We start from the raw sequence: 27,776 nt of genomic DNA, 5'->3' as shown, positions 1-27,776 counted from the left end.
CTGCGGGGCGGGCCGGCGGCGGCGGCGCGGGGCTGCGGTGCGCGGGAGGCGGCGGCGGCGGCGGTGCCGCACAGCCGCTGGTGCCGGTCCCGGCGGGGGCATGAGGCGCGCGGGGCGGGCGGGCGGCGGCGCGGCAGAGCGCGGGTCGGCGCGGCCCTGAGCGGAGCCTCCGCGCCGCGCTGCGCTCCCGCTCAGCGACTATGGCCGGGGGAAGGCGAGGGCTGGTGGCGCCTCAGAACACGTTCCTGGAGAACATCGTGCGAAGGTCTAACGGTAAGGGGGCACCGGGGGCCGGCTCTCGCCGGCCGCAAGGAGCCCACCGCGTCCTCGACGGGGACAGCGCCGGGCGGTGGGCGCCGAGCCCCGGCCGCTGCCGGGCGGCTCCGCCGAAGCGGCGCGTCCAGGTGCCGGAGCCGGTGCCGGCTGCGCCGCCCGGGTCCTGCCGAGAGCCCCCGGCCCGGGCGGCGGGGCTCCGGCTGCAGGTGCGCCGGCACGGCCGGTGCCGGCGAGCCCCGGCGGCCGCGCCGTGCCCGCGGCGGGCCGGGATCCGCGCCCCGGGGCGAGCGGGGGCAGCGCCCGGGCCGCGGCGGGGGCATCGGGGCGTCCGGCGAGCGGCGGGGGCGGCAGCGGCGGCTTCGGACCGGGAGAAGGTGCGGGGATCCAAGATGGTCCCTGGGCTGGGAGAGCCCGGTGCGGGGGCATCGGCCAGGGCTGCCTGCCCGAGTTGAAAGGGAAGGTTTGTCATAAGTGAGGAGAGAGTTTGCCATTTTAAGGGCTGAGGGCAGATATTGCTTTTTTTGCTTTTTTTGCCTTTTTTTTTTTTTTTCCTGGTGCACTGTAACCAGGTCTGTCTCTTGGAAAACTGTGGAGTGGAAAATGCCTCGAATTTCACAATTGCATGCAAATATGTATTAATGCTATCCAGATTCTTTCACTTAGGGACTTACCAAAAGCTGCTCCCTCTGTAAGCCGGCGACCATGCAAGCGTTCATGGATTTGTTTAACCTAGGCATGTGCATTTCTTTTAAAGCCCCGAGCCTAAGTTGTACCATTTTTAATGTTCCAGTGACTTCAATGGGGTTACTTCAGGGATTAAGAACTTGTAGTATGGTTGAGAATATGAGGATCAAGCTCCTTTTGAAGACGAGACGAGTTAATTAATTAAAAACATAGTCAGTTTGTTCTGATAAGGCAAAGACAACCCTCTTGATAAGCAGCTAAAAACTCAAATGATCCCAAGAATGATTTTCAATTTTTTTAATTAGGCAGTATTATTGGAGAACTAGCCTTTGATGAGACCATATTTTCACATAAAATTGTGAGGCTCTTTTTATAGGTTATTTCTCTCTGCAACTTTCCTGTAGAAGGAAGGGTGCTGGAGGCTGCATTCCTGAAGAAATTACTTTCCAGTCTTACAGTGAATCTTACCCTCCTTTTTTTTTTATGTCTTTAAAAATGAATGTTACATGTCATCACATTCAGGCTGCTTCTCTAATCTTCCAACAACAGTTATTGAAGGTTTTTCTCAAAACTTTCTCGACTTTGTAGATTATTTTCTTCATTAAAAACCAATTTCCTCTTTTGGCTTTCAGTGCCAAAGCCTCGATGCAATAAGTCAGTTGAGGCTTGCAGATGGGGGAAATCATGCAGCAGAAGCTATGCTCTGTTTCTTCCTCTCTTCCCCCATTATTAAGAAGGTGTCATAACAGAGCGTGGTGCTAGACAGCACATGTAGAATGACAGCACTCCATTTCCAAATGCTCAGCAAGTCCTGAGGACTGTAATCAATACAAGTTTTTAGATTAAGCTTGGTGGGAAGTGATGAACAGTTCAGACCTTACTAGGATAAGCTTAGAGAATTGACTCGGGTTTAGAACACTAATTCTTCTGTGATGTGCCTTCAAGTTTTTGCTCTAAATGTGGTGCTGTCACATACCAGTGTTGGATGAATTAGTTTTTCTGACCTTAGTCTGTTTGAAGAGACAAGGATAGACTCCTTTCTCTCGTGCTGAGGCAGGGCTGTGCTGACCAGCACGGGGGCAGTATGGAAACATGCCACGTCTCATCTTGTCCTGCCTACTTGGCCATTGAGATGATTTGGGATGCCCACAGGATGAGTGCTTAAATGAGCCCATAAAGCTTGAGGTTTGGCTCCCCTTTCTTGGTTTTGTTCAATTGGGCAGTAATGTGACCCACAATGAAGCTGTCTACGCCATTTGGGATTTGCCAAATAAACCTTGGGCTTGTTGTCAAGCTTGTATTTGCTGGCACCTGCAAGCAAGTTGAGTGGTGCCAACAGATATTGGGTGATACAGATATAGGAATGCTCCTGATTTGCAGAGGATTCCCTTTGGAAAGAGAAGAATTTTGTCATTGAACAGAAATAATGTACTAAGGGCTCCATGTGAAGGAATTTGTACATGTTGTGGGTATCATCAGTCATAGGTGGACAGAGGAAAGAGTGTTTTGGAGCAGGGGGTGTTAACTCAGTGGAAGGGGCTGTATGGTGGTAACAAAGGGATGGGCATGCAGCTTCTTTTGCAAGCATTGCTCTAAGGACAGCACTAATTTTAACATTCTTTTACCAGTAGTTTTGACAAGGAATTCTTTGGACAGCCTTTCTGTCATGTTGGATGTGGGACTGGTGAACTGCTGCACATTCTGTGGCTAAAGGTAGTAGCAGTGTATGTAGATGTGCAAGTTCAGGGTTTTTGCCATTAGGGTTAAAATTTGGCTCATGTTTATAGCACACCTTCTGCAGCAAGACTCACCTCTAACTCCTTTGGTCTGAATTGTCTGCTTCAGAGTTATTAGGAATGAGAGCTTCTTCCCAGGCTGCAAATCAACTGAGACAGGTTCTGATGCACTGAATGCCAGCCAAAGGAGCTGTGCTAGGGTTAGAGCTGCAAAGCACTGCCTTCCCACACACGGGAGTGAAGAGAACATGGGATGGCCTTAGTAGACACAGGAAAGAACATGTAACCTGTCATCTTCTAGACCTGTGGACCTTGTCTGGTCCTCTGTGATTTCTTCTCACACAAAAACCTTCTGCATGAAGTGTGAGCCTAAGGTTTGTCCTTTGAAACAAGGGACACCATAATTCTGATCATCTTGTATTTAACGTTCAAAATATGTGTTTCTGTACTAGCCATGCAGAGCTAGAGAAATAAATGCTGCATGCAGTGGTTGGCTGACAAATATTTCTTTGAAGCATTGAAATATTTAAAGACCAGAACACCCAGTGGGACAGAAAATGAGCCCATGCTGTAACACAGTGCAGTATATAAAGAATCACTAGCCCCTGATGCTTACTGCTAATGTGATATTAATATTTTTCTTGGTAATGTAATACATCCACAGTATACAAGCACTGTAATAATAACAGTTATAAACCTGGATCATGGCCAGGGCACCCAAGTCAGCTGGTGCAGCTTATTGTAGTGGTTATTTGCAATATTCCAATGCTTTATCAATATCTGGAGAAAAAAATTGTTTTGATTTATGTAAATGTCAGCCAAATTTTTCAGTCCTTCCTTGGTCAAGATTCTCACTGAGGTGTGTGATAATTGGGCATGTATAAGGATAGCAAAAGTAAGTCCTGTCTTTACATGGCTTTGGAATTTGAGTGGAAGTCACAGGTACTTTTCTGATTTATGGACAAAATAAGGAGATTGGAAGAAGGGTAAGTTAGAAGGCATAAGGCTCATGTGAATTTAATTTTCCTTTCACAAAATCCCCTGGGAACACACTAAGGAGACATTAGTTATGGAAGCAAACCTGCATCTTTTGATGGAGAATGTAGAGAGTTCCCCATAGAGGGTAAGAAAAAGCACCTTCAGACATAGATCTTGAGTATAACAGACATTTGCATGATTTATGGCATTGCTTTCATTACAGGCTATAAAGTCCCAGTACAATAAACATTTTGCATCCTGGGCATGCTAACCTTGTACCATCATCTGAGACCTAGGAGAGAAATTAACTTTATTGTAAACACTTCTGAAACTGAAAAGACTGTTTTTGTGTTCAGCCAGAGAAAAATGCAAAGGAAACTTAACAGAGAATGAGGAATGAAAACAGCAGACCTTCAGAAACTGCAAGAGGACAGCTTGTAGGTTCTGTGTTAAGGACATTTTCCCAGAAGAGAATGAAACAATGGGTTTTATTGCTTCCTGATCTTCTTCTTTCCCATGTTTCCAACTGGAGTGGAGACACATATATTTTCATGTATATTTTCATCCATGCTTTTCACACAGTTGATCAGTACATTGAAATACCTATTCACTACTGACAATTTTTTTCTCAGTATCACTGGAATTGAATGTAAAATGTTTTTTTTTTTCCTGCTGGCTTTTACTAGGCTAAAAGTTTTGAATGTGCACCTTCATGCATTTAGGAATGTACGGCCTGATTTCGTTAAAATTACTTTTATAGATAGTAAGGGAAAAAATGTACAGCACAGAGATGACAGGTAATGTGCTTTAAAATTAATGTTCTGAAAGCTCAAGAACTTCTCCTGTGATAATTCAATGCATCAATCCAGTTTTACATTAAATCCTAGAACAAGATTATAAAACAAATCTTAATGAAACCCACTTCTTGGAGAATTGGTTAATGCATTTTTGTAACTCATAGATAAAAGTGAGTGGGGAGTTAGGTCTTGTCTCAAATATTTTTAAGGCTATAATCACTAAATCAAATGGCTTCTTTAAACTAAAGAAAGACTCATAATCAATGCAATTAAAGTATGCCTTTTCTGGATTAGTGTTCAGATCATATGGGATGGGAAAAACAAAACCCCTCTGACCAGCTGAATGATGAACTCTCACTGCTAAACAGTGGTTTTGTTCTTTGATATGAGTGGTGCAATGTCTGCCTCTTACCAACTGATGAACTTTCTCATTTCTGAAAATCATCTAATTATCTCATTCTAACATCACATGTGTGTAGATGGTGTGGGATTTGTGTTTTAGTGTTTATTTTGGGTTTTTTTTGGGGGGGGGTTGTGTTGGATTTTTAGTTTCTCAATATGGACAGAACTTCAAGGATAGGTGACAAATCATGCTGTCCAAAAAATACATATGATACCTTTGGCACAATTTTGGTGCCATTTCAACTATTCTTGTTCTGTTATTCTGCAGTAATATGCTTTATTTTAAATATATAGATAATTATGGAGATTTTATAGCTACAAGTGTTAGAATGATGCATAGTTTTCAATTTAAATTTTTCTCATGGTAGATGCCTACCATGAAATATTTTCTATAACAATGCAAAGTAAGAATGTTGAGGTGGAAAAGGTAGTTTTTTTCTATTCTGCTGGCTGCAATTAGCATTCATTTTCTGTAATGATTTAAAGTGACTCACTTGAAGTTGTTGCTTTAGTTGGAGTCTCTTGTTATTTGTGGAAAGACTGGTGATACAAATTTTTAAATAATTCTTTTCAACTTGCACTTGCACTTTGCTCTGGTGTACACATGACAGTGTAAGTCATATTTGAGTAAACATGATATATCTGTATTTAGGGAATTGGGTTCATGCTGTAGCAACCAAGGAACTTTTAAATCAATTTTGTTTTGGAAATTAAACAAATAGTTATACAAAACTTTTGTGAAACAGCCCAAATGAACCTATCTATAGGGGTTTATGTTTCTTGTATTACCGTGAGCTTAAAAATTTTGACCTCAATATTAAGGAGAGATGATTTTGAGGCCACTATATCATTATCCTATAGAATGATCAAGTTATTCAATGGGATATTGAAGCACTTCCACTGTAGGGATGAATACAAGGAGATACTGAGTGAATGTATTTGTGTAACACCACTGGCTTCCACAGGAGGATGTGGGTGGAAGAGCAGAATTATTCCTTATTATTTTTATTTTACCATATAAATAGTCTTTCTGTCATTTCAGCAGGTCTGTACTTGCTCTGGCTACAGTTGCACCACTTCTGTTAGGATGAAAATGAGGTGGGTCCCAGAAGTGCAAGTCTTGAATCACATGTGTGCAAAGAAAGGATTGAATAAATACTTGAAATTCAGTGTGACTTATTCGAGCTGACTTAGGGCCATATTTTGATCTCAGAAGTTACATCTGAACAATGTAACTAATCAGTGTGACGAAGTGCTTCTGGTTTTCCTTTATTTTTCAAAGCTAAGACTAAACATGAGCAAAGATTATCATACCTATCCTTTGTTAGCAATTTTGACAGGCCTACTTATACACAATGTTTGATTTCTATGCTCTGGGAAGAAATTAGACAGAAATGATGCAATCTCTTTTCCCCCCAGTATCCAAATGATGCTGTTTGTTTTGCAAACTCACAAGTTTGTAAGTACCACGTGTCCCTTGTCCTTAAGCTGTAGGATACAATCTTTACTGCTATGACAGCAGCACATGATTTTTGCCTGCTGCACGTTTCTTACCCTGGCTGTGACACAGCATCTCTGCTGTTCTGGGCCCAGCTCAGGCAGCGGCAGCTGTATCCTCCATCCCTGTTCCATGGGGAGGGTGAGAGACACGTGTGATGTGCAGTGCTGTTAGTTCTGCTGTAGAAGTGGTTTGTGCTTGCTAATGCTAAAGAACTAGGTTTGCTCCCCTGAAGATCCATGGCAAGAGTTTGAGACAGGATAAAAGAAGACCTGCTGATCTCAATAACCAGGGCTGTCATCGCCCAGCATGTGGGAGGCTGTGGTCTCAAATGAGGAGAGCAATCTCCTCCTTCTCCTCCTCCTCCTCCTCCTCCTTCTCCTCCTCCTCCTCCTCCTCCTCCTCCTCCTCCTCCTCCTCCTCCTCCTCCTCCTCCTCCTTCTTCCCCTTCCCTCTTATGGGAGAACAAGAAACTTTGGTGAGGAGCAGGTCTTCCCACCGTGCTGAGCCTGGTTCTCCTTTTACTCAGGGGGGAATAAATTGGGAACAAACCTTTTGAGTGTTGCCTTTGTATGATGACTGTGGGGAAATATATTAATATATTTGAATCCCATTAGTACACTACACAAACCCAAGCACCCTGAGGGATTTGACTGCCCCAAACATGGGAAAGTGCAGTGGGCACCAGCCTCTCCTGTAACTGAGGTGTGCACTAGGACTGCCTGGGTAGAGGTTTCCCCTTGGCTTCCTCTGTGCAATGAGGGAATACCTTCAGTGTGGGAATGTGTCTGGCAGTGGGAAGATATTTGGCTCTTGGTCTCTGACCTGCCACTGTTTCCCAGGAGAGGACCTGTGCATCACTGGTGGGACTGGGAAGGTAAAACCGGTGTGCTGGCCTCTGGAAAGAGGTGGGGGGGGATCTCAGCTTGGCAAGATCCATGTTACAGGAGAGGCTGGAATGCACTGGGAGCAAATACGTAGCTGTGCAGGGCAGTGAATGGTTTTGGGGAAGCATTTCAGTGACTTGCTCCACCTTCGTGCAAGGAGGTGACCACTCCTTAGTCAGTTAGTCCTGGCCAGATAAATGTCTGTGAGTGCAGCTTATCTGCAGGAATTCTGGAAGCTGATGGGCAGTTTTGGTTAAGCAAAGTACTAAATGTAACAGTAGGATTCAGTAGATAGAGTAGTTTTGGTAGAATGGGTGCTCTAGACTCCTGTGATTGTTAGTGTTTAAAGGAACAAGGTTATTTAGAAAGACATTTTCTGATTCTTCTGTGATGGTCTGTTTTCTGAGTGGAGGAAAGTACTGGTTTCAGTGACTGAGTGAAATCCATTCTTACATTTTGGAAGGAGCTAAAATGTTTTTCTTGTTGCTTTTAAGTGGCCATGTCTACTTTAAAGTGATAACCCAAACTGGATCTGACATTTGAGTGTGTAGATGCTGATGTGGGTATACTGCAGTGAGCAGAACTAACCTGGGGAAAATGCAGGCTAGAAAATAGGAAGTGATGCCCCTCACAAAGTAATCCATGCTGCAGAAGCCTGCCCTACTCATGCAAGTAACTGTGCTGCCTTTGTGATGCTACAGCTCTTACTTGTGTTTCTGCAGCACATTGTGCTCTGTGCTGCACCTCTTCATATTTCCTTGCCTCTCAATGGTCTTGTTCAGACTGTGCCCAATTCAGCACAAGCCAGAAGCCCAGATCTTATATGAGCCTGCCCTCTCCAGTTCTAGCTCATAAGAAGGGCCAGTGATGCTTACAGCTTCCTCTTGGGCCAGGCAATACTGCTAACACAGTTGCCATTGTGATAGAAACTGATTTCCAAGTAGGGCAGTTCACTGAGTCCTTTCAAAGAGGTGCTTCAAGTCACCAAATAGTTTTGATACTGCTGCTATTACTATTACGTCCATTTCATCCCTGTCTTTGAAGAGACTTTAGCAGTGGATTTCTTCATGGTGTTCCTCTGGCCAGCTCCTTTCCTGGCCTTGCTGACCCACTTGTGAGTCCCCAAGAGTCTCTGCTCTCTGATACTCAGAGTTCACTAGAGCATCCCTCATGCTTGTTGTGTAACAAGGCCGCAGATGTTTCCTGGTCTCTGGGACCCCGTGTCTCTGCAGATGCAATGGCAGTATTTGCCTCAGTGGATGTTATTCAGTATTTTCTTATGTTAGGAAAAATTACCAGGTTATGAGCTGTCCTCAAGCAGCACATTGTCAGGGATGTCACTGCAACTGAATGTAAATGATAGCAATGAGGACAGCCCTTCTACTCCTGGGCTGTCTGTCTGAACAAGCTATGCAGTGGAGTTGTAAGTGGGAGTCCTTATTTTATGCTGTGTCTTGCCAGCATTCACACAGGCAAAACAGTGTTGTCAGAGACACTTCTGAAGAAATGAGATGTATTTGTCAGCTATGTAAAGCCGAGATCAAAGAAAGGTCAAGATGCATGAAGTTGGAATTAGCTAGAAGGGAGAGACACTTAAGAAACAATGGGATCATCAAAATCTCTGACTTGTTCTTTGGTTTGATAGTTGTGCAAAATTTTTCCTTTAAAGCTTTATGGGTACATAACGATCTCTCAGCTTGCTTCTAACTCACAACTAAGCCCAGCCTGGACTCTCATGAAGCATTGTACCTCTACAGGCTAGAGAGGCTCACCCAGTGCTGACTAATAGGGACGCATAAAATACAGCAGCCAAGTCATACTGACTTAAAAACTCACATGGTTAGGGTGTTGACATCTATTTGCTGTGGTAGCTTGATGATTAGGACAGTCATTCGAGAGCTGAAATAATGTCTGAGCTCTCGCTGCCCTAAGATAGCCTTAATCTTCTAGGAGACTGTCCAAACTGCTGTTGAGGGAGAGAAATGTGTGCATGTTCTCTATGCATCCTTTGGAAACTGCCAGTCCAAAAAAATCGGGTTTTGCTAGGCCAAAACATAAGCAGGAGCATGATTCTTCAGCTCCTACAATAATGGCAAAGAATTGAGTATTAACTGTGAGAACTGGGCTTATGTTCAAATATTAGGTATTGTAACAAACATGAGAAAGGGGGAAAAAACCAGCCTTAAAATATCCCCCTTTTAAATTGTTTTCTGTGGCTTAACTTGGTCAGATTTCTATTTGCTGTGCTAAAGTTTTTCAGTTCTCCTCTCCAGCACTGCTCCCAGAGCTTCTAGCTCCCAAGTCCTTAAGAGCTGGGCATCTAGGGACTAGACTCTTGCAGTCTCAAATTTCGGAGCTTAAATCCCTTGTGGACTCAGGGCTTTGTTTTCACCTGTAAATAGGAGATAAGAGCATTGTTGTAACTCACAGAAGCCTTGCAAGGCTAGATAAAAGTAGTATTATCACAGTGATGGTTATCAGAAATGTGTCCTATATAGCCCTCAATGAAAAAACACCCAAGAGATTATTTATCTGAAAACAATAAGGTTTAAGTGTGAAAGGCAGGCAAATTCTTAACAGGAACTCTTTAGTAAGTGGAGAGAAGGGAAAGTTATCTTTTGAGAAGGGGAGGCAGTCAGAAGGCATTCTTAAGCAATTAAAGCATGGAATATGGAATAAATGGAAAAACACTATTCAGATCAGGGCAGGACCTTGCCTAACATTTGTATTTGCCTTTTTTTTGGTCATTTTCTGTATTTCCTGATGAAATTTTAAAATATCTTAACACAGTCTAATGTAGTGTTTATAACAGACACTCAAAAGCACTTGCTTTAGCAGTGAGAAATGACTTGGTTTACTTATTTGTAGGAAGGGGTAAAAGAGTTGTTTTGGGGAGAAAATGTTTCAACTGAGCAAAACCCATGGTATTTAAAAGAGGCTGTGAGAAACAAAGCAGCTAAAATATCCTGAAGTTATATCACTGGTGTATTTTATTCTAAAGAGTGTGTAAAAATACACTTAATCATGCTTCTGGAATTGGGCAGTAGCTTTAGCTAACTACAGGACTGCTTTATTTAAATCCACTTGAAGTTTGGGGAGAAAGATTTTGAAAGGGGAAATTGAAACAAACTAAACTCTCTGCAGTTAATAGGTAAAATGACATTTATTTGGAGGGAGCATTAATGAGCTCAATGGATGTGTGAGCAGCTGGGAGTTGATACTGAAAAGTAGGCAGTGTGGTGGGCTCCTGTAAGGACTCTCCTTAAAAATGGGTGCCTCTTCATCTCATGAGACTGCCCAGCCTTTCTTCCAAAAGCCAGAGGGTCTTTGCAGCTGTGACAGGAGCCACCATCTCCTGCTGCCTGCCAGTGCCCAGGGAGCAGCCCTGCTGTCTGTCTTGGCACAGGTGTAGGTTTGAGTTGGCAAGCATAAAAATGTGGCATGCACAGCCCCAGCAAGAATGGAGGCGTGAATCCTGCTTAGTTGTTTGGGGTTTTTTTGTACTGATTGGAACCGCTTCTGGCTTGTGTTGCAAACAAGGAGTTCCTTCTACTGGTGTAATTGCTAGCCCTTAGTGTGGAGTGCTGTGCTGTACAGAGTATTGGAGCTTGTGTGGCCAGCAGTGAAGGCAGTGTTGAGAGGAGCCCCTGTGTCTGCATTCAGGGAGGAGAAGTATTGTCCATGTCTTGGTTTGGCCACCTGTAAGAGGCTTCACATTCAAACTCGGCATCATGTGGATCAGTGCTTGTGGCACAGAGGGAAGCAGTTTGGTGGATCTGTCTTCAGTCAAGAGATGAATTTTACCTGCTTAACCATCATGTGTTTTATTTATGCTCTGTCTGAGTAATTAACACTTCTTTAAAAATAAAAATTTCCTTAAAATTAAAACCAGGAATAATCCTGTTGACTGCAGTGGGAATGATATCTGGGAAAATTGTGCAGGGGCTGAAGCAATTGGGATTGGGTTCTGAAATGAGTATTTCCTCTAATGCAACCATAGCTTTGACTAATGTCTAACTGATGTGTTTTTTCAAACAGATACTAATTTTGTCCTGGGTAATGCCCAGATCGTGGATTGGCCCATTGTCTACAGCAACGATGGATTTTGCAAGTTATCAGGATATCACAGAGCAGAAGTTATGCAAAAAAGCAGCACCTGCAGGTATTTGAGAACAGATTTATTTTCTGTTAAATAGCTTGTAGTGTTGTGGCTGTTCTTGAGGAGAAAAGTAATCTGTTTATTCCAGTTTTGTCTTTTGTCTCCTGGGGCTACATCTGTCAAATATGCTTTCCAGGTGAAACAAAATCAAAGAAGAGCCACTTCTAAATGGGTCCTTTTTACACAGTAAACAAATGGCTTTGTGTCTTTGTCTGGTATCTGACTTGAATTTCTCCCTTCATTTGCAGTTTTATGTATGGAGAGCTGACAGACAAAGATACAATTGACAAGGTCCGGCAAACATTTGAGAACTATGAGATGAACTCCTTTGAAATCTTGATGTACAAGAAGAACAGTAAGTAGTCAGTTGGTTTATTCATTAATGTAAGTGTGTAAAGTTCTTCTCAATTGCACTGTAAACTGCAATTCTGTCACCCTGGAGGACAGTGCTTTATCTGGGGCTAAATAAGCCCCAGTTCTGCCACTTGATCTGAAAGGGAGAAATGAGAACATTAGAGATGAAAGTCACTCAGGGAGGCAGAGGAAGCTTTCTAATTTGTTCTGACATTTAGAGTAATCTGTATGTGATGCTTTAAGACAACACTGAAGGTTCCATCAACAATGGTAGTACACAAACTAGGTTTAGGCAAGTTTCCACTACAGAGAACATACTTTCTCAGTTTTTGACAACTTGATATAGCAAAGCCAGTATATAGTAATTTTGGAATAAAAAGAACCCATCTTTTGTTTTAGAATCTGAACTACTTCTGATGTTTTCAGATGAAACATCTTTTGTTTTGGACAAAAAATTCTTAATTGGAATTTGATTTTTTTTCCTAGGAAATTCAGTCTGTCTGTAACTGCACATATCAGCAGATGAACTTGCCCCAAACTCGGTGTCTCACTTAGTGTGGACTGTGTCATTCAGTTACTTTCATCTATTTATTGAAGATGAAAATACTTAATCTACTTAATCTATGTCACCTGAAGCATAAATACACTGAGATCTTCAGCCTAGCAAGATGTTAAGCTGAAAAAATTGCATTCTGTAACTTATTTTGCTCTTAACAATTTTGCCTTCTAATAATGAAGCTGGTACTGCCTGTATGCACAGTCTGCATGGCCTTGCTTTGTGCTGCTTTCCTCCTAGGGCTACCTGCCTCCAGTATTTACCTATTTTCTAAAAGCTGATTTCTGTTCCTAGCTCAGTTTGTGGCCATGGGGACCATATGCAGCTCACATCTCTGCATCCAAACCCAAGTAAATAAGCTGCAGTCCTGGGATCTGGGAGAGTCTGGAATCCTCTCTTAGTTATCAGTGATTTGGCACCGAGAGACGATGCAGCCACTCTTCTGTCACGCTGCAGCATATGGCCTGCAGTGGGGCCTCTCTGTCTTTTCTGCAGATTTAGAGCAAGGTAACTGTGGAGTGAGGAGTGTTTCCTGCCCTGCTGTGCACTCCTCCAGGAGAGGTGGCCTGGAATGACGCCCAGCTGTGCGGTAGCTGTGTTGTGTGCCGTGCCGAAGGACGGAGCTGCCACGGCTGTGCTCCATACACAGAGGGTCACAGGCATGGGAGAAAGGGAAGCACAGAGCTTGCTTTCAGGTTTAACAAACTGCAGAGCACCTAATGTTTGTTAGATTTGCAGCTTTAGAGATACATTAACTACTGTTACAGAGACTGACTAATAATACTAGAGAGTTTCAACTGAAAAATATCTAAAAGGGGGCATCCTGGAACTTTTCCTCAATATAAGCCACATCACAGAAAAACACAGTCCTATTTTCCAGTCCCTTTAGCACCCAGACTGCTAAGTGGATTTTCCTTTGTGGTCACTTTACCTCTGCCTGCAACTATGGCAATGGTTCAGATAATGAACCTGATTGGTTCTAACCTGCTCTCATTTGAAAGCTTGGGAAAGGACCCTGAATTTTGTTAGGCATCTTTTTTCCTGCTCTTTGTTTCTTGTTTGGTCTCCCTGTTCTTTCCTCATTCTATTTTTCTTTTTCAAATTAACCAGGAAAATAGATTTTTCTTGTTCTTTACCTGTCTACTGCCTCCTTATAAACTAACAGACACGACAAATAGCAATTTTTTTCCCAGTTTTGAGTTGTTGGATAATTGGTACATTTTCCACAGCCTGCACATTTAATGTAATTCTGGTTGTTTTAACAGTACAGTCTCTATCCTTTTGGAGGAACAAAGGAAAACAAAATAGGAGTTTTAAGTTAATAACGATGTTGTAGTGCAAGTCAATCTTGTACTTTTGGGAGCAGCTATTTTTTTCTTTCTCTGAGAAACAATTATTCCCTGGTCTTACATGTCAAAGCAGATTGAGACATTTAATAATGCTAGTAGAAGTGATGGGCTATTTTTTTTTACATGGCACTCTCCATGGTGGTGACCCAGTGTTAGTATTTACTTGGTTGCCTGATAGGAGTACCCCATCCAGCTGTTGATAGGTACAGTATATCCACAAACTTCATTGCAGTTCACAGTATTAACTCTAGTAACAACATACAATTTCCTGCCTTCATCATGTTTGCATTTATGGATGCTTCCTCTACTCTGCCTTCCCTTCCTTTACCCAGTCCTCCCCACATCCAAAAGTGACTACATTCCCTGTTTTCAGAATTTGAAATTAAGATGTGATAGAGATTTGATGATTCCTTGGGCTAGGCCCTTAATAACTTAGCAGATATGTAAAAAACATTGTTATTCTCTGGAAGAATTGCTTCCCAGAAATACAGAGCTTCTTCAGGATAATTGGAAGCAATTAAAGCAAACAGGTGCATAGCCACCAGATTTTTGTCATTGTTGTTTTGATGCCATCCAGTTGCCAGTTGCATTCAGAGGGGATTCATTGTCATACCTGGAAGGAGACAAAGTGAAAGCTTTCTTTAATCAGGACTGCAAAATGACAACAGACAGACTGACAGTAATTTCACATGAGAGCTTCAGTTCCATTGTTTAATTAGATGTGAGCGCCCAGTGATGCTGGAAGTATTGTTTATTTTTATATGGGAAAATGAAAACATTACTAAATCTGAAGTCAGTGGAGATAAATGAACTTATTTCAGGGAAGGGTACAGCCTATGTATTAGAAAATATTTTATATCTAGCCTTAGTCATATCTTACCTTTCCTGAATTGATGTGTTTTAAACATTTAACTTCTTGTGAGACTTTGACAGCCATTTGTTAAGTTTTTACACTTTATTGTCAGCCTCACGAGTTAAAAATGTCTGAATAAATGAAACTTGGATTTTCTTTGTCTTGTATTTCCTCTACAAGGTAGGCCTGACATACAAGCAGCACAAAAGCAAGCTTGTTCTATATGCACTTGCTTTCATTACTGATGAAGTATATTTTTGTAAGAATACAAAATTCACTTGCTTCTATCTGTCCCTGAAGAGGTGGTGTCCAATTGAAATCTAAACCCCTTTTCTGTGCAGTACTTGACCCACTTTAGTGGAAGAATATTTGAAGTGGGGTGAACTCGTCAAAGGTGAAGTGCATCAAGAGTTGGAAAGAGTCTTCAAGTGTCCCCTGTCTGAGCAGAGGCATTCCCATTGCTTATGGTCTACAGCTGTGCTGCAGAGGGAGTGTTAAGACACCTTTTTTTTTGTGTCTCAGAAGTTCTCTACTGATAGGACCAGCAGAATGCTTGCCAGATTGCTGGCTTGGCTGTAGGTAACTACTTTGCACACTGCAAAGCAGTTTGGTAAAGCAGTAGCTCTTTGCTGAGTAGACGTATTATGGTGAGAGTCCCAAAGGCTGGGATGCACTTTCAATTTGTGCTGGGCTTCACTTCTCTGTTTTCTGGGTGCTTGAACATTTAACAAATTTAACAGCATGAATATTTGTGTGTGTGTTTTCTTTTATTTGATTGCTGAGTTTTAAAATTTTCATTTTAACGTGTGCACAGTCTTTTCCCCTCCTTCCTTCTCCCTTCCCCCAGTGTATTAGAAAGCCTTCAGGTGTCAGAGAATGACAAATCAGCCTGAAATAGTGATTTGGTAGATTCTACTTGCATTTATCTTTGGGACCAGTGCTTTCCACAGAGGTTCAAAAGCAAACACCCCATCCTAATTTATAGGAAGCAAAATTCACTTCAGGGAGGTAGACCTGTGATTGCCCACCACCCCAGTTATGAGAAAAGAGTTTCTCATATCTGTTATTGGTTAAAACCATCTAAACCCATTTATACTTGTGTGTGCTCTGCCTGTAGTGTCTCCAGATGGAAACCTTTGCTAAGCCATATTGTTGCATAGGAACAGAAGCAGGAGAGAATGAGGGTGCTGGCGTCAAGTGACAGGTATCCTCAGCCTCTCACTGAAGTGTAGCTCCATTATTTGTCAAGCAGTATGCACACCTGCATCTCCTGTGAAATCCATCTGTGTGAGTTCAGTTACCTTCAGCAAGGTCAAATTAAATATTTTGGACTCATAAAACTGGTAATTGCCATTTATCATTGTCTTCAAATGTGTTGGCAAGCAAGGCGTGCTGTCATCTCCACAAATATGCACAGAATTCCCAGTAGTAATCCATAAGTATTTTTCCTGCAGTAAATGGAAAGAAGATCTCAAAACTTTACTGTGTCTTCCTTATACTCATGTTCTGTTCTTCAGAGAGCTCAGAATCAGGTGAACTGTGCCAGCACTACTGCAGTACAAGACTCTGTGCTGAACCTTGTTTTCTACTGTGCTGTTTCAGTGTCATAGGATAACCCTTGTGAACAGCAATTCCACCTTTGGGGACTAAAATTGATTTTCCTTATCTTAGCATGTAAAGATTTGACCTTTAGAAGCATTAGGTGCCACAGCATCCAAGCACCAGATAGAGAAGACACGAAGATAACGGCTTTGAAAGTGCTGGGAGTGTATTTTAAAGGTTTACTCTTTAAAAGGGTGGTGAGCTGCAGGCTGAGTTGGTCTGTTCTCATTTGGTACACGCTCTCTGCTCAAAGCTAGAGTCTATAGGAAGACTTTTGTTCTTTGTCTTGCACGGTCAAATGTCATGGGCTTCTCTGAACACCTGGTTAGAATCTGTGTGGGTACAATGGCTTGCCAAACTCTCTCTGATCACACCTCATCTGTTGTTTGGCTAGTTTGACACTGGACAAACTGTTCAGTCAGCGTGGGATAATACTGAGTACCTGGGAAGAAGTGAAACCCTAAAAGGGGGGGGGCTGTAATGGTCAGCCATGCTGCTAACATAACTTAATTTCTGCTGTCTGCATTGCTGCATGTAGGAATTGGTGGAGAAAGGACACATTTCTGTTTCCATACTGCCAGACTGTTTCCCTTCAGGACAATAGGTGTCTGATGACTGTTTGGCTGAGACATTATCAAGTAATACAGAGGTTGTGCTGCTTAGAGGAAACTTGCCTCATTAATTAATGGCAGTGTAGATGTCAACTAAATTGTCAAAATATTTTTTTCATTGTATTTTAAAATTAATTAATTAGTGGAAAGAAAAATTGTGTATTCCAGTTTTATTTAAACTATGCATTTTGTACTTTTGAAAAACAGTTGTCCTCTTTGGTTAAATGGCTCAAGGTATGGGCAAAGAGCACATTTAAACAGTGGTTTTCATTTTCATATAGCCTATTTTTGTTTGGCAGGAGGGAAAACTTAGGAGAGCTCAATGGTATGCTCATGGAGAGGCTGGAATAGACCTTTAAGATCTCTTTCACTTTGATGATGTAAGAATTTCTGAAAGACTTCAACCAAAGTTAAATAGCATGTGAAATGCTGGTGTTCCTGCCCAACAAGAAGCTGAACCTATCATTGTTGAAAGACACAGGAGTGGTAAAAAGGAAAGTGAAGAGACAGTAGTATTTGTCTTTCAGATGGGAAATTGAGAGGAATGCAGGCATTTAGAGTGTGTTAATCTGGAGAAGACTTGGGACTTGAATGGGTCTTTGCTTTAAGGCAACACCATAAGAACTGTGCTTAGGCCATAAAAGCCTATCAAGAGCTGCACCTGTTAATTCTGGATTGGCTATGTAACTTGGGTACCACGAGCCAGGCTGGTCCTGTGGCTGCTGTCAGGCATTCATAGTAGATTTTAATTTCTTCTCAGTTGTCCACACTGCTCGTCCTGCAGCTTTGGAGGGGCATTCCCTTTTCTAGCATGATTGGTGCTATGCCACTAGACTAATGCTGGATTCTCTCACTGCTGATTCCAAATCTAACAGAAGCCAATGTAGCTGATGAGTGTTTACTTTTTTGTTTGTGCACTGGTATTATCACTGAACTTTACCAGGGAGAGAGGTTGCCAGGACTAAAGACAAAATGTAAATGGAAGTAGATATATTGTTGGAAACACTGGTAAACACTTTCTGTGTGGCTGTGCATCAGTGCAGACTGGGAAGTTGCTCTTGTTTTGCTGTGAGAACTCTGGAACTGCTGCAGTTTCACTGCCTGAATAACCACAGGCTGAATCTGAAAATCACATTTTTCATTTAAATGGCCTTTTTTGTGCCTCTTGCTAGTCATGGTTGTCTGGCTGATCAGGGATGTTGGCTTTGACACCAAGAGCATGAGGGCTGCCTGTAGGACGTTGAAATTCTGGTTTCTGACCTGATTTATAAGTAGTTTATACTTTAGGCTTTCCTGTTTAATAGTTAAATAAACTGTTTAAGAAGTAAAATTCTTCTGATAATTAAACCAGCATGCAGCACAAAAGCTGAGCATGGCCACTTCTTGGCTGAGCCATTTGGTGTGTTCCCACGTTTCAGATCCCAGTTCTGCTGTGAATGAGCTCCTGGTTGCAGAGCACTGTGGAAAGCCCATGTAACCCAGCACTGTGAGCACACGCCTCATGACTGTATTTTTATATCCACTTGTCTCCTATTCACAAGAGACATTGACAAGATGTTAGGGAATGCACTGCAGGGAAAATTCAATGTTGTGGAGGCAGGTGCAGAATTTTCCATCTACTTATTTCTGCCTTTGTAGTGTTACTGTGTAGATCCCAAACTGGAAGATGATTTCTGCAGGCCCTGCGTGCCACCCTGACTTTGCATTTGGCTCTGATGGTGGCAGTCTGGAAATTACAAGGATACCCAAATAGTGCATTTCATCAAACACACCCACTTTTAGCTGTCAAGAACATCTTGCTCTTTCTTTTAGCCTGTGGGGCGTATCACTAAGTTATACACTTGGTTCTAGGTAAAAAAATGTTTTGTCTTCCTTCTTCCTATAAATAATGCAACACATCAGTGGGAGTCAAGGGAGCCAGAAAGTAAAAACCTTGCTGATAAAAGCTCCTTGCCCTGCAGCTGCCTTCGACAGGTTATTGGGGAAAGTCCTCTTGCTGGATTCAGAACATGTTAGAAAATGCTTGCAACAACATACTATAGCATAACCATAAAGGGAAGGTGACATCATTCATCTGACAAATAGCCAGAATAGGAGGGTGAATTGCATCCTTTCTGTGCTGAGTACAGCATCTTCAAAAGCACAGTAGTAAGTTTATATAGCTGTGAGAGGCAGAGAAGAAACTGAGTGTGTAATTCAGTCTCAATGCTATGAAGGTTAATATTTTGAGCAGCCCATACAGAATAGTTGCAGCTTGAAGTAGTAAAACAATGCAAAGTGGTTTGGGGAGGGGAAAAAAAAATCCCTAATCAAAAAAAGGGCATGTAGATAAAGATCAAAAAGCAAGGCTGTTGATGGAGATCCTGGCTGATTAAAAAGTTGCAGTGTTAGTGAAGGGTGTTGAAGTGGGTAAAATGAAAAGCAGTTAGTCACCAAGGAATCTCTGTAAAAGCAGGATATGGGTTTGATCAGCCTCAGAATAGTTCACATGTGAAGTTGGGAAAAACAAGTAGGCAAGAAGAAATTGAGATAGGCAATTTTAGGAGCTGTTGAGAAAGAGTAGTGTAAAGGGTGTTACTGTCTAGAAAATTGCTGTTGGCTGCTTTGTGGCAGTGTCTTCTAAGCTCATTAGCAAGTTAGTGATGATTTTACTGGCACGGTTACTTTGCTTAATCTTCTTTCACACTTAGCATGTTTGTTTGTTCATACTTTTTTGAAAGGGGTTGTTCAGGAATGTTAACTCTTTAAAAAACCAGAATATATTGACCCTTGAATACTTTCTGCCATGCAGGCATATTTCAGAAATGGCCACCAGTGATTCCATCTGGATTTCTCTGCTTTTTGAGCAGAGGCCTCCATGCATCATAGACCCTGCTGTTTATAGAAGTGGCTGTACATATGGCATGGAATCTCAGCCAGAGTTTGAAACTGCTTGTGTGTTATGCAGGCACAGTGGGAGCCTTAGGAATTGAACTTGGTTTATGGAAGTTGTCCATGGGTTTTGGAGATGCCCTACCTTTCTGTAGCCAGAAAAGATTGCTCAGCACTGAGGCTGGGAAACAGCCAGGTGATGTCCTGGTAACAACAATCTCTCTTATATTAACATAGGTGGGAAAAAAGCTGCCTTTGCTTCCTTTTTTGGACAGTAACTTGTAAGATACTGGGGTTTTCTTGTCACCCTTTGACAGCCAGGAAACACAAGTTGCCCTTGTTACTAAAAACTATTGCATGAAATATACCATGTCATGCTCATGTTAAAATACTGAGCAATTCAGGTGAAAGAGAATCTGATCACTAGCAGAGAAAATGGTCCTGTGACTGAGAAAGAAAAGGAGTAGTCTTCTAAGATCACTGTTTCTAAAATAGACTTTGCCACATGAGTGAAATAGATTGTGTGGTGCTCTTTATTCTGGCTTTCCCAGAGAGTCAAGCTCCTGCTGATCTTAATTTGGCCCCTGGTATGTAGATCCTTCTCTCCAAACAAATCTTAAAAGGGACACATAAAAAAATGTTGCTCACAGCAAGAAAGCCCGAATTTTCTCTCTTACTTCTGGTGCTTGTGAAGGCAATGCTGAGTTGTTTTCATCATCTCTGAGAGTGTAGGGCCAGTCTGAAAACCCATGTAGAAACTCCCTGAAGGCTGAGGTCTGGAGTGTCCCTACTGTGATGTACCTCAGAGTTGGAGAAGTCATCTTTTTATCTCTAAAGTTAAGACTGCAGACTTAAAAATGGTGCCTTCAGGGAGGACATGTTTTTGCATACAGGAGCCAAGTGCTTTGTTCTGAGCCCTCCAATCAGCTTATACTCAAATATCACTAAAATCAGTGTGAGTCACAGGACTCAGTGGTGAGACCTGTGAAAAGAGTGGTAGACACTGCCTTGTTGCATGGAACTTCATTGGTATCGTGAGGGTCTTCTCAGCAGTCTCAGGAGAACTGCCAGAAATATGGAAAGGCAGGGCTGACTGACAGATTCTCTCCTCAAGGTGATCTGTGTGGATAGAGATCAAGGAGAAATGGCAGCAGCAGCAGCTGAAGGGTCCTATTGTGGGACCATCTTTTTCTGTGATGTGCAGACTTTAATCTCTCAAGCAGTTTTAATTAGCAGTTCATCTGCTGCAGCAATTAGAAAGGTGCAGTTCCATGCAGTACAACTTGATCCCATCCACAGCATCATGTGTTCTGGTCCTAATGGCTTGTTCTCTCCTGAATTCAGTGGAGTCTTGCTTCACACTGGAGTGATTTGGAGTGGGCTCAGCTGGAAAGCAGCTTGTGAAGGGTTTCCCTTGCATGGGGGGATTTGCCCCATGCAAGGGAAACCCTTCAGAGCCCAGCTCTGAAGCTAGACATAGACTACTATAGTAGTTAGGGCATGGTCTTTTTTAGGTCATTCCTTGTTGGCAGGGAATTATAAAGTTGACCAAACTGGTCGTATTTGTGAGTTGAGACTCTGCGTTATGCTCATGTCCTAGGCACAGCTGAGCCATTCCCAAGTCCTTCGAGAACCAGCAAGACACTGGACCAGCAGCCTTTGCACATATATGGACTCTTCTTTCAGTAGATCACAAAGCAGTTCTTAAGTTCAAGTGTTAACTTTGCAGGTGAAGTTCAGAAATAGGGTGATTCCTGGAAGATTAAAAAGCTAAGAAGAGACAGAGCAGAGAACTTAAATAACAGACTCGTCAGCTGCTTTGTTATTTTTCCAAATAGGTGTTTGTAAAAAAAGCCAACATTAAAGTAACTTCTACAGATGGCTGATTTGAGATGTAAACATCTGAACTGGCACATTTTCTGTTCTGCCTGCTGTTGACCAACTCTTTGATGTGTTTGTTTCCAGGAACACCTGTCTGGTTCTTTGTGAAAATTGCTCCAATTCGAAATGAGCAGGATAAAGTGGTTTTATTTCTTTGCACTTTCAATGACATAACGGCTTTCAAGCAGCCCATTGAGGATGATTCATGTAAAGGTTGGTCTTTTTTACAATTACATATTTATGCTGCTTTTGTTTGTTTGCCCTGGTCTTGAAAGAGGTGAAGTCCTTTAAATACCCAAGCCAAAGAATCAAATGTTAAAACAGCTTGTAGCTGTGCCACTGGGGATGGCATTTGTGCAACAAATGGTTGCTGATTTCTTTAGGAAAATTGTTCTGGCCTGCACTGGAAAGGGTCATTGCTAATGAAAGCCCCAAGTGCTTCAGAAAGACCAGTTTACATAGTAAATAGGTACTGTTCTTCCTTTAAAATACACTATTAACCCACTCTCCCACACTCATAGCCCTCAAGGATTCACAGTCTTGCTCAACAGCCCTGTACAAATAGTGTGTGAAACTGCATGAAAAAACTGAGGAATCAACCCTGGCTGAGTCTAGCAAAGATCAGAATAATTAAATTCTGCCTATCTCAATGTTAACTTGTCATTATTATGGGATTTCTTATGTTAAAGTCCCATTCTAGTTTCCTTTAGCCTATGTGAAGAGATTGCAGTTATCTTAAGTGGAATCAGGTTTAAGCTGTCCTGGAGAGTGAAGTAGGACTGCAGTGTTCTGCTCTTAACCCTTTGCTGAGCTACAGCCTGGAAACCTGGCAGCAAACTCAGCTGTGACAGCAGCATAAACTTTCACTTGGCTTCAGATCCTGTCAGAAACAGACCTTTTGTACCCTATGGAGGATTACAGAGACTTGCATCCTCTGGGGTAAAAAAGGATGTAAGTTCTCCTGTTGTTTGCATTTTTGTAGTATTTAATAATATTTGTAGTATTAAATTAAACAGGAAACTTACTGTGAAGATGAACTGATTTACATTTGTTCTCAAAATGTTATTCTTTAAAAACATAGTTTCTCAAAGTGGGAACACCTGTTACCCTGAAAAAGGAAGTACAACCTTGACAAACATACCCTCTTCCAGGCTATGTGGATAATTTTTTTCTCCTGTTAATGCTATTTGTTTGGTTCCTTATTGCTTTAATAAAACTAAAAATCTTAGCTTGTCAGAAAGTTTGGGTCTATTTTTTCCCTGCCTAATGGTGCTCACTGTATACTGATGAGGAGTGACAGCACAGATAAATAAGCATGATGCAGTAAAGCTGGCTCTCATTTATTTGCTGCTAGTGAAGGCCCTTGCTTCATTTAGTCAGTTGATAAGCAGGACTTTCAGTCAGGAGTGCTAGCTGTGTCCTCTTGCTTTCACAGGGGTTCCCTAGTATGGTAGAAATAGCCAGTTTGTCCTACACTTCCAGCACAAAGAAACATTTCAACTTTCTTTTTTTCAATCCAAGTATGTTGAAGAAAGGGAATGATAATTTTGTTTTTCTTTTTAAATCTCCTTTGTATCTTAAAATTACGCTGTTCTTGCAGTGAGCATTGTAATTCTCAGTGGTTGCACATCTGCAGCAGTATAGGCACTAAACCTACACATAAATGCATGGACTTGCAGAGGAGTTGATGATAAGCAGATTTTCTTCCTCTGGCCCACAGAAACTGGCAAAATGACTAACAGAGGTTGCAGACAGAAGAACTGAATGTATTATTTAGAGGCCACTGATTCACAGCTCTTCACTCTTTCCCTGAGTGCTATGTCTTTATGTACAGAAGGGCTTGTGCACTAAATGAGTCTTCCAAATGTTATTTCTGGATCTCCTAAAATTAATAAAGTTGTAGAAGTTTCATGCCGGTAAAAGTGTTCTCTGTCACTTAATACACAAATCAATCTTGATGTAAATGGAACTGCACTTTCTGTTTTCATCCTTAATTTATCTCTTTCTCTTCCATAATATACTTGCTGTAGGAATTTTGTTATGTGATACTGTATTATTCACTTGATGGCTAGATGAGCAATTTCTTGGAGGAGCTGATTTGTCAAACAGAATTTTACCTGTGTGTCCATGTCTTTAATGTAAGATCTCATTGTGCAATTGTATGCTGTGAGAGGGGGAAGAAAAGGCAGGTATGAGGTATTAGATAATCATCTGTAGTAGGCTCTGGGATTCACAGAGTGGAAAAATGTTTTTGGAAGATCTAAAAAAGGTAAAGTTGTACTAGCTTGTTCTGAGAGCCATGGACACACGTGAGCTTTGAAGAGGGTATATTTTTTGTGCTGTGTGCAGTGTTTACACCGGAACTTTGCAGCATGCTTTTGAAAGAGGGCAATTTTCTTAGGAATATTTCTCATATTCTCAACCCAAATGAACTCTCAATCTAAAAAACTAAAACTGTGAACTGAAAACTGATTGCTAAATCAATTCCTTTTCCTTCTTTCACCTTCAGTCAGCTTAGCAAGTACTTTCCTTTTACTGTGTTTGTATGTGTAATCAGTTTCGTATGCTTATGAGTACTTGATATGTAACAGGTTGCCTGTAGATGCAGATATGTTAATAAAATGTGCTATTTGCACAGTTGCAGGACATTATGGTTTAAAGCATTTCAGATTTTCAGACTCAATGCCTGTACATCTATGTAAAGAAAAACATTAAATCGATCATGTTCTTGTACTACATAAAGAGCAACTGATCTGTCAGGCTAAGCCTGCTTAGCTGTGGTGTATCTTGGTTTTCTATCACCTGCTGGCAATTTCAAGCCTGATTGTTTGGCTGCAAATGATGCAGCTCCTTGAGTGAAAAGTGTAGAGCTGTAATGGCAGGTGTTTGACTATACAAAGATGAATAGGCATCTTTCCCCTGAAGGTGACTCAGAGGAATAGAAGGTCCCATTACCATTTTTCATGCTTACTTTTTTTTTTAATTGATTAATAATGTCAGACATTGGAATAGATGAAACAAGAAAGTCACATAAAAAGTAGACTTCTCATTGTGGCCTTTTTTAAATTGATTCAGATAATTTAGAAATTTTAATTGTATTATTTCCATGGAAGGTAAGTAAGCTCACTTTTAAATGCAGCAGCTTTAAAAATAGTGTATTCTAAATAAAATGGCTTAAAAATAGTGTCAGTGATGTTGATCATTTTTTAAACAACCTCTTTCCACTTTTCCCCCTTTGCTTGCCCCTTGAAAAAAAATCAGGGAAACGTAAAAGAGGTTTACTTGAATAGAAGAAGGCAAAATCAAGCTATAGCATAGCTAAGTTTGGCTTGTCAAGTGCTAGGTCACCTTCTTAGCTGAATTTTAAAGTTTATACTGTATTTGGAATTAATGCATTTTGTCTGTATATGTCTCTCCTGGTTTGAGATCTCACACACCAAGTATGAGAGGCTTGAGAATAGTGTATAAAGTGGAATGCATCACTTTATGCAAAACAATTATTTGTGCAGACAAATAGAAACTCTGCTTGCACTCTGAGTGGCTTGTAAGAAGTTTGCCTGAACAGGTTTTGAATGTATAAATACAAGGTGAACATATCCAGAATCATCTATGCTGTCTCATAAGAGCTTGAAAACTAAGCTTTGGAACCTAATTTATGCTTTTGATACTTCATTTTTATACAAAGAGATGGTCAAATTCAGCATCACTGAATCAAGTAGTGAATAGTTGTTATCCTCCAAGATGATGTTGCCTTCTGTGCTTTTGCCATCTCCTCTGCAGAAGATGCTTTATTTCATGTTGCAGCTAAGCTGTCCTTTGCATAACAAACTGGAGTACAGACACAAAAAATATTTTTGTTTGTCTCCCTCATCTTAATTCAGGGGAAAATTCGCCCTTCCTCTTTTTTTTCCCTTTTTGTTTCTGGAGGTTTTTTTGGAGGATTTTTGGTTCTGTTTTTAAAGATGTATTTATATGAACAGAGCCAGTGTTTGAAATATTTTGATTAAGATATACTCTGCTTTCATCTGGATGAAATGTTTTCTTAAAAAAGAGGAAACAAATGAAGGGGAAGTAGTGAGTATATTAAAAACTTCAGTATGCTTTCCCAGTCCAGATGGAAAAATGATACTGTTTTAGTCATGAGGTTTCAAAGAGAAGGAGCACTGCAGAGAAGCTGGATGGATGTAAGCAAGGATCTTTTATGTGTGGGAGTACAGAGGTGGCTTGAGTGGAGGCAAGAACTGCTGGAATCTTGATTTAGTCACATTTACACAGTTGTGTGAACAACAGAGCTGTGGACAAACAGACTTTTTCTCTAGCAGACAATGGTTTCTTGTTCTGACTCTAGGACGTGTCATGTCATGGATCAGCAACGTGGTAACAAGGGTTCTGTAACTGCCACAGTTCCCAGTGTTTGAATTCTTGAGTTAACAGGAATGAATTGAGAAGAGTGGTAGGAAACAAATAGCTACCTACAGATAAAAAATAAGTGCTTTGTGCTTGAGTATCAACTTACTTAAAAATACAGAAAATTCAACTCAAGGCCATTGTTAAATGAAACTTCATGCTTTGAAGAAGAAAATTTTTGATGCCACAGCACAAAAGTATATTTCAATGCCATATTTCCACATGAAACAAATCTCAGGGGACAGCTTTTGTAATCATCTTGTCTTGGGTGTTATCAGAAGCAATTTCTATTCACCTTTTTGTGAAGAAATGGTGGAAAACTGAAAGAACAGTGTGGAATGCAGGAGCGCTGAAACCAGTGCTGTTAATCTTGAAGGCTTTCCATCCTTTTGAAGCTGGAAATGTTTTACTGTCATTGCATTGCTTTGTCTGTGCATGATATTTTCTGCAGAACTGAAAAAAGAGACCAAACAATGATAAAAATGGATTTAAATTAAAGACAGGAGCACAGACAAGCACTGCCATGGGATGGTATCCATCTTTATGATTGGTTCCTCAGTTTCAAGATGTCTTCTCTGTGAGGTTGTCTTGTTTGAGGGTTATATATGCCTATATTAGAACCATCTAGGATCACTAGATTTTACATTTAATTTATATTTTCTCTGTTTCTAGAGGAAAACAATGGATGTAGGGCTTACCAACTGCTTGTCTTGAAAGAGAACTCCTAATCCATATCATCTGGTCCCTCTGTTTTACCAGGACTGACACCAATATATTTTTACACCATTTTGAATTTTAGTTCCTCATCTTAGAAAGGTCCATGACTCTTAACATTTAGTGTTTGTGTTCAGTCCTATGGCTTAAGTCCACTACTTGAGCTGTCTTTGTTGGATAGATAACTGACCTGCTGTTGATTGTGTCTGTCCTTAGTGTTCTGGAGGAAAAAATGCAGTAAATTCAACAGGTACTGTTGTCTTTTCAGGCATTACTGGAGATGTTATGATTCAAAAGGTTTAGTACTGGCATTCTGTTTAATTTTTTCTGTTTTCTTTTTCCTGCACTACAATCTGCAGGTCTAACTCTATGTTGGAGTTGCCACATTTTTATCTTTTTCTTTCACAAAAACCAGAACCCCAAAAGGCAATGCAAGGAGGGGGGTGTTGGGTTCTAAAGATGAAATTCTTGCACCTTGCACATGGACTCGCTGCCTAGTTTTAGGCATACCATGGCACAGTAGTGGGAGCATCTCCTACCTGGGCTCTCAAGTGTGGTACCCTGTGTGTGGAGAGAATTAGGGTATGTAGTCCCAGTTTGTGTCCCCACTGCTTTGAAAAGCCAAGCTGAAAAGAGACACAATCTCTTGCCTAGAACAGTTATATTGCTTTCAGATCAGAGCTTGGAGTAGAGGGAGGGATGTCATGTTTGTGGAAACAGTTCTTTTGGGAGCCATTTAGGCACCCACAAGTGAGATGTTCAGCACGAAGGGCAGAGGAGATGCTTGCAGGGGATGCTGAGGAGAGAGGAATGGGTTGAGCTGTGCCTTTCAAAAGGAGATGACTCCTGGGAAGAAGGGGGGACACTCGAAGTTGCTCAGCATTCATAGCCACAAATTGTGGCTATAGCACAGAGTTGTTTGGCAGTGCTTTTGTGCAAGAAAGCTCAAACGAGGTGCTTCCTTTTCATCCTTTCTCTGGGTATCTTCAAATAGCCCAAATCTTAGAATAATGTTTGGAAGAAAATGCACACTGAAAGTTTGTCCTCAGGTTTTGAACCAAATGTTGCATCTTCCAGGATAATTCCCTCCCCATCAATCCGGTTTGAGTTAGTTAAAGGAGCTGTCTGTCATCTGGCATTAGAAAAATTTTGCTCGTGATA

At 41.4% G+C, this 27,776-nt stretch overlaps 1 protein-coding gene across 1 annotated transcript in view; it reads left to right on the top strand.

Annotated features, from left to right (window-relative positions):
* Positions 1-200: 200 nt before the first annotated feature.
* The window catches only part of KCNH1 (potassium voltage-gated channel subfamily H member 1), a gene marked incomplete at both ends in the record, with an annotated part of 170,356 nt that continues 142,780 nt past the window's right edge, over positions 201-27,776 (top strand). The window contains 4 exons of the mRNA XM_084202555.1: positions 201-273; positions 11,297-11,420; positions 11,666-11,772; positions 21,579-21,707. Coding sequence (XP_084058681.1) covers positions 201-273; positions 11,297-11,420; positions 11,666-11,772; positions 21,579-21,707 — 433 coding nt within the window. The remainder of the gene's footprint in view (positions 274-11,296; positions 11,421-11,665; positions 11,773-21,578; positions 21,708-27,776) is intronic.

This window comes from Fringilla coelebs, assembly GCF_963513975.1.
Source record: "Fringilla coelebs genome assembly, chromosome: 3".
NCBI lineage: Eukaryota > Metazoa > Chordata > Aves > Passeriformes > Fringillidae > Fringilla > Fringilla coelebs.
The sequence above is the reverse complement of the archived record's forward strand: the minus strand, read 5'-3'. Positions and strand labels throughout refer to the sequence as shown.